This window comes from Gouania willdenowi, chromosome 4 (genome assembly GCF_900634775.1).
Source record: "Gouania willdenowi chromosome 4, fGouWil2.1, whole genome shotgun sequence".
NCBI lineage: Eukaryota > Metazoa > Chordata > Actinopteri > Blenniiformes > Gobiesocidae > Gouania > Gouania willdenowi.
Window position 1 is genome coordinate 11,468,616 of NC_041047.1, and position 13,453 is coordinate 11,482,068.

At 38.1% G+C, this 13,453-nt stretch overlaps 1 protein-coding gene across 2 annotated transcripts in view; it reads left to right on the top strand.

Annotated features, from left to right (window-relative positions):
- The first annotated feature begins 3,229 nt into the window (after positions 1 to 3,229).
- Positions 3,230 to 13,453, top strand: part of anos1b (anosmin 1b) — a 55,762-nt gene continuing 45,538 nt past the window's right edge. For both annotated transcript variants that reach the window (XM_028445614.1, XM_028445612.1), the window contains exon 1: positions 3,230 to 3,531. In XM_028445614.1, the coding sequence (XP_028301415.1) occupies positions 3,355 to 3,531 (177 nt within the window). In that variant the 5' untranslated portion in view covers positions 3,230 to 3,354. The remainder of the gene's footprint in view (positions 3,532 to 13,453) is intronic.

Sequence of the window (13,453 nt, forward strand, 5' to 3'; positions counted from 1 at the left end):
CCAGTGAATAGCATTCTAACATTAGTTGAGGCTTTAACTTAACATTTACAGCACAAGAGACAATTCTTTATGTCAAATGGAAATGCCACGTAACTTCACAAATTCACTGAGGCAGTCCACTGTGTGTAAAACAGCAGCTAAAGGCAGATTTCAAACGACTGTCAAAAATTCAGTTAAGACAAAAAAAAAATGCATCTAGACAGCATTGAGATGTTGATAATTTGTTTTTAACGATGATTTTTTTGCCTCCATAATAGGAACATTTTCACACATTGACCCCAATTGTTCACACTCTAATACAAAATGCTGTAAAGAAAATCATACATTTTTTAAGATAAAATTCTGATATCGTTCGTCGTCATCAATAATGACGCGAAGATTTTGGCATTTCTAAAATGAACATTGAAAATGTATTTAGCGAGAATTTTGACATATAGCGAGACAACATGATCAGCACAATACAGGAGGTAAAATATAAAGTTGAATCTTTTGTAAAAGATGGAGACATTACACAACCTGTTCGTAAGCAGTGAAGAAAACCTTCTCCAAGTGAATAACAGAGAACACAGTTTTTGTAAAGGAAGAAAAAAATAAAAGGGAGGTGGTGAACTCGGTTCCCAGCTCCAAGACTTCAGCAACAGTTTCAAGGTTAACAGACAAGTCACAGCCACTCAGAGAGCCTGCATTCCCCCACACAGTACAGGTTTATACAGTATAAGGTTACAAATATGTTAATAATGGCTAAATTTGTCTAACAAATTTGCAAGTTTATGTTTACAAAACTGTTTACAGTCAAACATTTCTGATACACTGTTGACTCAATTTTTGATAAATCAAAAATCTGTCTGGATTGTCTAAAGTCTAAAGGTGAGCTTTAGCAAGTTTGATGTCAATTGAGCAAAAGTCATGGGAGTTATTATTTAAAATTTGGGCTCCACATTTTGGTGAAAAGTTGCAAATCTGTACCATATAGCCTATAGAATAGAATAGTTTTTATTGTCATTAAACACTAGGTACAACAAAATTAACTCTTGTGGCACAAGATACAGAGATAAAAAAAAGAACGATAGATCAGTGATTTACAAAAGGAGCCACTAAGAATATAAATAAACAAATAATTAAACAGTGAGAACAACAAGGATCAATATAGTTGATTTACTGTTAATTTTCTAAATTCTGAACTTCAAAACTACTGGAATCATTTTGCAGCTGTGGTAATCTGGAATTTGACTAGACCTTTGTGCAAAAGTTGGTGAATATTTTGCACATGGGAAGTATGATTTCTTTATAAAGAGAAGAGGAAGAAAGAAAGAAACCGTTGTCACACCACACACAAGAGTTTGATCATAAGGTGTTGTTCAACAGGTGACTTTGTTTCAGTATTTGAGATGTCTGCAAGTCAGCACAACCACCTGATCATTGAGTCTTCTCATTTTTGCTTGAGTCAAAGCGCAGGCAGATCAGAGCAGATGGAAAACGCTGTCATTACATGAACGGGAACATGTGCTCGTTGGTGCGATGTTTGAGTAAGTGTTGGGGAAGGTCTTTAGTCCGCTAATGGTTCATTCAGGAATAGAAGGAGGGTGTTATATGAAGAATTGAAAATATTTTGTAGTCGTTGTAACGATGGGTGACTTATTCTGTCCTTGTCTAAGTGTGCATGTGTCTGTCAGAATAGATTTCAGGACTGGATAGATCAGAGGTGAAATGATATCTCACGCATGCAAAACAAATCTAGAGCACTCAGAGACAGCATGAACTAATAAAAGCCTCGTCGGAAGGTTTGATTTAACGTGTACAACTTTGTTAACTTCATCTTCTTGAGACGTAAATTTTGAGCGAGCGATAAAAATTAAAAAAAATTGTTATCAGTTCCATGTGTCACTGTTAAGCCCAGATTGGTCTCTAAAGATTATCTGCTCTAGGATGGTATTACACCATTGGTAATCATTTAATTGCTTACTGAGAAGACTGTGATTTGTGAGCTAAAATGTAAATGTGAAAAAAATGTTAATAATACTACTTGAATGTCATTATTTTATTCATTAATATTGTCATGAGCTTTGGGTCATGACCAAAAGAACAAGAACGCGGGTACAAGCAGCCGAAATGAGGGTGGCTGGGCTCTCCCTTAGAGATAGGGTGAGAAGCTCAGTCACCTGGGAGGGGCTCGGAGTAGAGTTGCTGCTCCTCTGCCTTAAGAAGAGCCAGATGAGGTGACATGGACACCTGATTAGGATACCACCTAGACTTTTCGTGTTCTGAATCAGACCTTCCAAGGTCAACATACCACCTGACTGTCAGAGTCAAGGTTTTGTTTTCTAATGCCTCCACCGGCCCACCACCCACCCCCCTTTCATCCGAGCCAAGGAGGGTCCGTGGAGCACCCAGAGAGGCTGCATGTCCGCACCACCCCAGCGGCTGGAATCCTTTCCCTCCTCCGCCATGCCCCTGTCCCCCAACACTCCTCCCCAATTTTGTTGCTCTGTAACATGTGCAATGACAAATAAAGTTGATTCCTCCCAGGTGGTCAGGGCACATCCCACCGGTAGGCGACTCAGAGGAAGACCTAGGATATGTTGGGGAGACTATGTTCGGTTGGCCTGGGAACGCCTCGGGATATCCTGGGACGAAGTAGCTGGTAGAGGGAAGTCTGGGCCTTGCTGCTCAGGATGCTTCCCCCGTGATCCAACTACAGATAAGCGATAGAAGATGGATAGATGGATGGATATTGTTCTGTTTGTCAATTAATAACTAAAGGTGGGACCATATATCATGTGACGAGATATTGCAATATCTCGTCACATGGAACACAAACCTTTCCATCCCTGCTACATCTGTCCCAAGATTTCCCAAAGTCTTAAGACATGATCTCAATTGTTTCCAGAAAATGTTATATTTTTGACAAAGAACATGTCCATATCTTAAGTCTGGGGTGTGTAGACTGTTCCAGTTAAAAACACTTGTTCAAAGTTCATGCACAGATGGGACTCTTTTTTGAAGAAAGAAGGATTTAGTTTTAATTTTAGACTGGCATTAATTGTCAGTCTCTGTTTTTCCGTTCTCTATCTACATTTTTGTGTCTTATTTTATACTTTATACTACTATGATGATGATGATGATGATAGTGGTGTAAATTAGAAGAGTTAAACTGACGGTTGCCACACGTGCACCGGTGGTGGGCGTGTCCAATGGGGCAAAGCCGCTCAGCTCCCCGCAGCCTCGTGCCGGTCCAGAGCAGCTCTCAGACTTCTTCGTCCTCGCAGAGCGGGACACGAGGAGGAAGAGCTCACCTGAGATTTACATTGTCCTCTTTTTCTTCTTCTTCTTCTTCTCCTTCTCCTTCATCTTGGGATGTCAGGCCGTCGGACCGGTCTGGTGCTGCTGTGCGCGCTCCTGGCGCAGAGCCGTGCGCGCAGGAGCTCCCCAGAGCTGGAGGATGTGGAGGAGAAAGTGAACAGCGCCAGATGCACATCCAGGTGTCTCACTTTGCACATGACTCAGCTCACCGCCGCTTTCAGACACGTCCAGGTACGTCCAGGAAGTTTCACATCATGGAGCAAACTGAACACTGGGAGCTGGCCAGTGAATAGTTTAGATATAATATTTAGTTTTGATGTAAACATTTGAACACGAGCTCATTCTGTAGTCCTTTTATTGTTAAAAATCTATTGGCTTAAAAACAGATTAGAAGTAATACAAATGTATTCCTATATGTAAAAAACAAAACGAAAACAAGGTTGAAATTATTAATTTTATTAAGGCTATAAACTCAATAGACAATAGTTGCAATTGCAATAAAAAACTACACAATTCCATCTACACGAGCCTTTTTTTATGGACTGTAATACATTGTAAGTGGGTTTTTTTTTTTTATTATAAGGAAAATGCATCATATCCTATCCGATCCTATCCTAAGTATATTGTACTTATTGTTGTTTGTACCTATTTTACATGGACCGAATTGGTCTGAAATAAAGTTGAAATGAAAACATAGTGCTCCTAATGTCCATAAGGCAAGGCAAGGCAAATGTATTTGTATAGAGCATTTCATACTCAAGGCAACTCAATGTGCTTTACATGATCAAAAAGTGCGACAGAAAACATTCAACAGCTCAAAATCTTTAAGAACATTAAAGTCGGCAAAAAACAATCCAAACAAACATTTAAAATCATCAGTGAAATCATTTAAAATCATCGACAACATGACCAAAAATCTCCCTCTCAATCATACGCAGTAGAAAAAAAGAGTATCATAAACTTTGATTTTAAAATGTTCACATTGGATGTAAGTCAGGTGACATCACTGACATTTATCACCATCCGATAAATCTAAACATGCTTTTATCTGGTGATCTTATTAACTCAGTCATTCATACAGACATGCCATTGAAGCTGCATGTAAAACACCAGCTCCTCGCAGAGCAAAGACCCCATCTGGGGATCAATAAAGGATTATCTAATCATATCTGAAAGCGACGATAGAGTTATGTACATTCATTATTGTAAACTGCCTATAACAGAGCTACAGCCATCCCAAATATTCACTGTTGCCTAAACTTGATAGAACATTCTTATATTTCTTCTTAATTAATGATTATGACATTGTTATTGAATATTTATTCAGTGAAGTGATCAAAATTTTGTATAAAAATAGGCAATAAAACGAGTAGAAATTAAGAAAGCATCTTAAAATTCCTAGAACGCTCCTGTACATAGAGACAAGGGTTTTTGCTGTAATTTATTTTTGTGTTGTATTAATTTTGTGGCTTGTACTGAAAGTGTAAATCCAATGAAACTGTGTTATTTTGTCCTAATGTACCATAAACTCTTACTTGAAGGAATACAATAGAACGTTACATTTTGCTCATTCAAATGGTCGACTTTTGAAATATCAGTGTCTTTTTTTTAATACACAAGGCTAATCTTTGTTGTTCTTGAAACAGATATGATCAATGATTTATTATTATGACTGCTGGCGCATTTAAAAGTTAGTGATGTCATTGAAGTTAGATGATATTCTTCGTTCCACAGTGATACAATGTGAACAAGTTATGAATATCATGACTGAATGAATGTGTAGTCATACTTGTTACAACTCGCATCAACATTAGCTATAAATACATGTTACAACCCAATTAAACATGCTTTAGGCAGCTATTTTCACTCTTTGTTCATACCTCACTATATCTTTTATTATTCATAGCATTGGAGTGTAGATATATATATTAAAAAAAAGAAGAACATTTTTATTGTGATCTGTCTAATATCTAATCTTTGCAATACATTTTAATGAGTTTATTTGTGCTCAATAGTTAAAATATTCACAAATCCTGAATACAGCAAAATACATTGTTGCCTTGGAAACTATTGTGAAAACAATGGCTGAACAATGGTTTTGATAAACACGATGATTCCTATCTCAAGAGTCTTTAAACCCACCCAACGCTGGCTGTTGGTTTTTGAAGTTCATAAAATTGCTCATCAATTGCTCTTAAACTGCTGGTCCTTTGTAGTGAGGAATGTAACATTAACTGGGACATTAGAACTTCACCAAATTCAGAAAGCCACTTATCGCTAACGGCTTCAACATGTGCATGCAGTGTAGTGGGTGGGAAGGTCATTAAGCCCAGAGTTCAGCCCCAACAGCCCTGAGGCGTGGAGAAGAGTGTGCGTGTGCGTGTTTGTGTGTGTGGAGGTGGTGTTCCCCAAAGGTTTGGAGTGGTCCTTGTCCATCCGGAAAAAACTCCTTTCACCTGTGCTTTGGGTAATAAGAGCGGCCCCTGGATGACTTTCCAGCTCCTAACCTGCATGTGTTTGTTCAGTGTGTGTTTACTTGCCCAAAGATGTGACAAAGAGAAAATTTGATCTGTACAATCAGGGGTGGACTGGCCATCTGGCATATTGGGCATCGTCCCGGTGGGCCGTTGACCCAAAGTGGGCCGAGCGAGTCGAGGCAGACATGGTAACAGGTGGCCAAAAATGGTCCAAAAGTAGAAAGAACGAGGCAAGAACAGAGTGAAACGTGACTAAAATGGGCAAAGAGCTGTCAAGAGTGGCCAAAAAATGGGCAAATAAATAGGAACCAGGTATTTAATGGCAAAGGTAGCTAAAATGGGCAAAACGTGGCAAACAATAGTGAAAAAGGGCAAAAATATGGAACAAAAAGAGGCAAAATGTAGGGAAAAAGGAAGCAAGTGGTACAGTATATATTGGGCAAAAGTTAGCTTATTTGAATGGAAAGTGGCCAAAAAAATTAAAGAAGGGACAAAAATTGGATAAAAGTGTCAAAAAGAACTTATGAAAAAAAATTATATTTATTGGCAAAAGGTCTGAAAAAGTGTCAAATGGAGCAAAAATGGGAGAACATTTTTATTTTTAAAAAGCCAATATCCAATGTATCAGCCGATAACATGATTGATAGCTGATATATTGGCTAATATATGAAATAAAAACTTTGATATACACAGGATATGTGTATATGCATGAATGCAGAATCACATAATACCCAAAGTATGATTCTCGACAAAGAAGCAAAACATTTCTAAATTTAAATAAGGAACTTCAAAGAGTAAAAGGACCACCTAAAGCCACTGATAAAAAGGAAAAGGCAAACAGTAAACATTAGGGGTGGGAGAAATAATCAATGCATCATCATTCAGACATAGTAATCGATAATCGATTCATACATTTTCAATGATCATTTATTTCAGTGGTAAGTTACAGAAAATACTGTAGAGGGATATTTTAATGGATTAACTGATGTTTGCACTGTAGTACTTGAGCTGCTTATTTACTTTATAGACAATTAACTTTATAAAATATTTTATTTAACACTAACAGTATTAGAACCCAAGTATTAGAGCTTTCCTTGGGTTCACATTGTGAAAAAAATTACCTAATGTTCCCAATTTGTGCCTGCCCTTTTTGTTTTGCTTGTCTTTAAAAAACTCAGTTAGGTGTGAAAAAAACTATACAAAATGTTGTGATAGAAAAAACTCTTAACTTTTCGAGGTTTAGTGGACTTCACCCAAAGTATTCAATATTAAGTACAGATACAGAGCTTTTATTGCTGTAAAACTGATTTACAGTTTAGAGTGGAGGGTCGATTCGGAGCCACAATGGCTGATCTTGTTTCGCCTTTAGCCAGCTTTTACTCGTCACTAACACGCATGTTTTTGATGGAAGGGAAAAGTGGAGAACCCACACGCAAGCGCTCGGAGAAAATAACATCTCCACAGAGAGAAAGATTGAAGTCTAGCCTGTGATTTAAAGCCAGATATTTCTGAGCTTAAAGTGCTTTAAAGTGTATTAGGTGAGTTAATTTGACTGCCCCCCTGTCCAGGGTCCCCCCCCCCCAATTTTTTTTTTGTAATATATATATATTGATGTTTTGATCTATCATTAATATAGTCAGTCATTTTGAAATCCCATCACCGCAAATATTAATAACATCAGATTATATGGTAAGGAACCTAACCATTTTTAGACATTCTAGCTCTTAGTTGATCAGCGATGTCATTTTGTAGCGATTATTTGTATTTAATCAGTTTGCTGTCATACTTGGTGGACTGACTTTGCATTTTTGACCATCTATGTACAATAATGTATGTCACTACACATTATTCTTCCAATACATAATGACAATAATACTATGACCACACATAAAATTGGTTTCCAAGTCTGATGCACCTGCAAACAGAGGCTACTAAATAACAGCAATGATTATGTACCTCTTACTAATGTGATCTATGAAAGCAGCTAATACTTTAAATGGAGTGTTACCAATTATCCCGTGCTTTAACTGTAATAAAGAATAAACATTATAGTAATATAAAATATATATAGATATAGTAGGAATGTAAGTGTGGAAGGGTTAGTTAGAAGCAATCAATCACTTCCTTTATGAAACTTAAAAAGCAAGTACATTTTTGTACTGTTCGCATAAAAACACCAGATTGTGATTCAGATTTGCACATTTCTCTTTTTCAAAGATGAACAATTGTGTTTTAAGATTTATCTTTTATTTTTAAATCATTTTGTAGATTAAAGCTGTTTTCTACCTTATAACACAATAAATGCACTGGTTTGAACTAAAACAAGTGGAAAAAAATTAGGGATGAAGTATCGGAACCACTTTAGGACAAATAGGAGTACTCAGATTTGTGTACTCACTCATACTTAGTACTTATTGATGCAAATACACACGCTAAGATTAAATAAATTAAACTTTAATTTGTTCATACTGTTCTTTTCTTTCACTTTGTCACTCGCACCAACCTAAAAATATTTTCACAGTCAACAGTTGTTCTTTCACAACCAAACTGCTTCATTGATGAATTAAATCTGATTGGTTGAGGCCACAACTACATCAGTATTATGGGACTGTGGTGTCAGAGTCGATACCCAATACCGTTATCAGCTTAGAGTGCACCCTAAAAACACTACCGTACTTGCTGCACGGTATAACTTTCATTCATATAAAGACTGTTCTGTTTGCTTTTGAAGCTTCACCATCACAAAAATACCAGGTTTTTACCCATGCTCCTCTGTCACCGCACTCAGACACAGACACACACACCGCTTCCTTTGGCTTTGTGTGGGTGAACCCTGAGTTCTTGGCTCTTTCTCTGTCCAAATGTGAGTCACGGGTTGTCTATTTATCTCTTTCTCCTGGCACTCTGGGTTTTCCACTACTTTCCCTCGTCTGGTGTAATGTCGTAATAATAGTATATACGTATGTTGGTGTGTTGTCATATTCCAAAATTCCTCCTTGATGTTAAATTCCTCAAAAGGAAAAAAGTCCTGGCCGCAGAGTTGCTCCTAAACACTCACTGGTCTGTGGCGGTGATGAGCGGATGGGTGGCATTTAGAGTCAGGGCTGAAGGCCAATCCCAGGCTGAATGAGCCATCTGTGCATTCATGTTTATGTGTGCGCGCGGTGTGTACTTGTGCGCCCCAGCTGCTCTGCGGTAGGTAGCTCTAATCCGAACAGAGGTCAGTCAGCCAATCCACCTCACTCTGAAAAAGAGCAGAGAGCACGGCCTGGTCAGGTTGCACAGGGACAGATGAGGAGATAAAGACAAAGTCGAGGAAGCAGAGACAGGTGCGCAGATGTACATGAAGACAGTTATCCTGGCAAACAGGCTTCAGCGGCTTCCCAGTGAGTGATAACAGGAGACAAAGACTTGTTTGATTTTCCCCACAGATAAAGGCTGCGCTGCTTTGGGAACGACCTGTTATTTGATCGGTTGCGGTTGTGTTGAACTAACTGACCTGAAATCAGGACACAAGAATCTACAATGCAGTAAAGCACAGCTGAAATGGAGAAAAAGGGCTGACAGGCACAGTTTTTCTCTGCATGGTGGGGGGTGAGGAGGGGCACTGATACCACATCAATACAAATGCTCATTATATTTCATCACGAAATCCATTCTTTTCCTCAGCTCTGTCGTTTTAACGGTTTTACTGATTATTTTTTTTTACATTCTTCACTTACTTTAAATCCCATAACTAACACAAAAGCTTCGTGCTGAAATAGGCAACTGGTGGCCCGGGGGCCACATGCAGCCCTCTGTCTACTTTTGTGTGGCACCCAAAACAAAATTGTAATTCATGAAGTTGGAAGTTATATGAAGAACAACGTAATACACAAAACTCCAGAATCACAGAAAATGACAGCAAAATGCACAAAACTTCAAGAAAAGTACAAAAAGTAACAACAAAAACACAGAAAGGTACAAATTTTCATGAAACACCCAAAATGACTACAAAAAAAACAACATATAGAAAAGGACTTCAAAGACACACACAATGAAAGAAAATGACAGAAAAATATACAAAATTACAACAAGGAAAAAAATGATAAAAACACACATAATGACAAAAAAATGACCAAAACACACAAATTGTGAGATTGGTTATTCTTCTAAATGCTGACATGAATGTTGATTATGTGGCCCTTCAATTAGACAATCACATTTTTGTGGCCCCCGCTGTGATGGAAGCTGCGCATCTCTGGCTTAGTGAGTAACATTGAAGCTTTTTCATCTAATGTTGAACTACCTCAAACTGGCATCAAACTTTCTTTAACATTGAATGTAAAATATGATGGGATAATGATTTATTGTGAATGATCTCAATCACCCTATTAGGAATTTTTGCAAGAATGGTCATTAACCTGTCCCCTTTATATTTGATTTATTAATATTATTCAAGCTAAAACTTGAAAAAGCTAGTCAAAGCCATACTCCGTCTATATCAGAGTGAAATATGGAATAATGGGCTAAAGGGCTGGTGTTTTTCTCTACTGATGATGTGTTGTTGCAAAGGCCTCATGTTTAGTTTGGAAGAAGACAATCTAATAAAAGCTAAATCACTTTGGATTTGTGAATGCATGTGCTTGAAGCATTTTTGGGAAAGGTTGGTGAGTGCATTAGACTTGTTTCATCCTACAAAGGAATGCGATGGAGATGATTTTATCATCAATGCCACACAGGGATTTTCGACCATCGTGCTACGAAAGATCATAAGATGTGCCCGACATAAAATCTTATCTGGTGTGTCAAAAGATGTTGTATTTCAAATATATGACTTTGTTTTATTGGTATAAATTCCGTCAACATTTAGTTAAATTCTCCTCAAATCTAGTAGGTGGCAACTAAGACTTTATTCAAACCAGTGTGCACTGAAGTCTGTCTTATCCCACATATACACAGGAAGTAGACACTTGGCTAAGCTCTTACTAAACTATGAGACAAATTAGACAATTACACGCTCATTTAACGTTAACAGCTTCAGGAAAAGCTTCTCTACTTTAAGGAAACTAAGGTAGAGAATGCAGAAGTTCCTGGTGTTGGGCTGTTTAATGTTATGGAGGTTTGTGTCTCTGGTTCTCCACGAGAAGACTTAGTTTTGATTCAATGTCAGTATTATGACATTGAATTAAAACTATCGCTGGGCGATAGTTTTAATTCAATGTCAATGTCTCAAAGGAAAGACAATTCTGGGTTGAATTTGCTGATTTAACAAACAGCTGCGCAATATTTGCCACTTTTGGCTTTTTCTCCTATAATGGACAGCATGTGTGAGTGAGTTCTGTTGTGCTTGTTTAAGGAAAAGTCAGTAATCCATCTCACTGTTTTTCTTGCTGTTCTGAGAAGTAACCAAAGCAGCAACGAGCATTTTAATACAGAATAAGTTATAAAATCAAAATATGAATTCTCCATATCGCCAAAATAGAAATCTCAATACATCTCGAATCTCGATATATTGCCCAGGCCTTGTCAGTATCCTTCTAAGCATCTTTTCATCATACAAGTTTGTTTTTTCTCCTGGTAGTCAGAGTTTTCCTACCTGTACAATTGCCTTTTGTTTCAGTTTGTTTGCCCTGTAATGGACCATTGACTACTCAACTTAGGTCCAGTCAGGCAGGTATTAGATATCCCACTGGTCTAACACAATTGAATGTGAGAAGGAGCTTCCAAAAAGGCAGAGTGAGTTTAGGAATAACTATTGCTGACTAGTGTAGCCCTGAGCTGACCTGATATGAGCAGGTGGTGAACAGGTGTAGAGGATTCATGAGGTGATTCTGCTCCTTGATTACTACTGTTTAAAAACCTGTAAATTGTAAAATGTAGAGATTATTTCTTGACATCGTCTACAGGCTAAGATATGATCCACTACTTTCCTGGGATGAGCAACATAACTTTGCTTTACTATTTCAAGAATCCAGGAAAGTGGCACTAAAGATGAGAGAAGGAAATTCCTTTGGCAGGTCACCACACACGGATTTGTGAAAACGGTGGAAAGCACATGTGGGATGTACCGAACTATAATTTAAACCACAGTTTTACTGGTAATTATGCGTTAAATCTTAGGGGGGGAAAGTAATTGAGATCTCTTTAGTATTTTTCAGTGATGGGACAAAACTTCAGGATGAACATACAGACATGGGTGAAGCAGTTTGAACTGACACCTGTAAAAAAAAATCTAAGAAAAATACTTTAAAAGTCGTTATAAAATATTGTTTTTTTTTGTTGCAATAATTATCTGAAAGGGAAAAATACCAACACAAAAATTCAGGAGGGTTTAAGTCTTCAGGAATGTTTAAGAACCACTCTGTTTTGATGCTTGTTTACAGGATGTGGGCTGTCCCGAACGCTAATGTTGACGCACGAGCATGGAAACGCGCATCATGGCATATACGTATGCTAATTAGGGACTTTTGTCGGGAATGTTTTGACCTCAACGTGGGCTTTTTGGAAAGAACTTTACATTCTGTTGGTCATAATACGTTCATCACACAAACACATGGAGACAAACATATGCATGCGGACACACACTGTGGGTGTGTTTGGTTCATGTCATCTGGGTGTGATTAGTGGAGTTAATGCTTCGTGTTAAGTCGACTTTCTACTTGGCCTTACCGCAAACATTGCCCACATCACAGTAACAAACACAGACACACACACGCACACAATTTATCTGTGTATAGTGTAAAGAATATCCCATTCTTGCTCACATGTTGAAGGGTGTGTGCAGCTGTGCTCGTGCATATTGAGCATGCAAGTGTCTGTGTGTGTGTGTGCGTGTGTGTCTACGTCTGGAGCAAAGATCAAGTTGTGTTTTGGTTTTAAACTATGAATTCCCCGCCACCATCAGAGCCATATGGAAGCCCTTCATTGCAAGTGTTTCCTTCTCTCCGGGTCAGACTCAGACGGATTTCTTTGGTGAATCCCAGTCTTCAAAAAACCATTTCGAGACCAAGTTGTTATAAGAACCCACATGTGTGGAAATCCATTATTTCTAGACATTCTTAAGTAGTTTTTCCATAATCATGTGAGGAGTTGAAAAAAGACTTGACATTCTTCATGCAAATTATTTTGGAAACAAAGTGGGATATTCATTCCAGCATCAACAAAAAGAATAACAAACAACCTGGGAAAATACCTGAAATCTAAACTACATGAACAGAACCCTCTACTGTTATATTTATTTCCATATTTACTGCCTCCACTTTACTTTCTTGTCTCCCCTAGATTCTTCTGATTCCTCACATCCACTTTGTCCTCTTGTAGTCTCCTTTCAGCAGGTTTTTTTATTTCTTTTTTTTTTAAACCAGGCTTTTCCAACATATGCAGCTGGTTTATCACAGACACACACGTGCACACATACTCCAAGGCCCTGGGACGCCTTGCTTTGACCAAGCCCTAATGGCCATACCAAACAAAGGCCTGTCTAAACGTACCTAACTCACTCTGACAGCAAATATACCCATGAAATTGAGTTGGAAGAGTCTGTATATTCTGACGTCCGTATGTGTAAGTGTTAATGGGAAGGAGGTGGTGGTTCTAGTCTTGTTTACGAGTCTGGGGCAATGATACTATGCCATAGAATGCAGAGAAGTCAAATTATTCTATGGAGGACTGACAATGCTTACCAAGCCTTTACA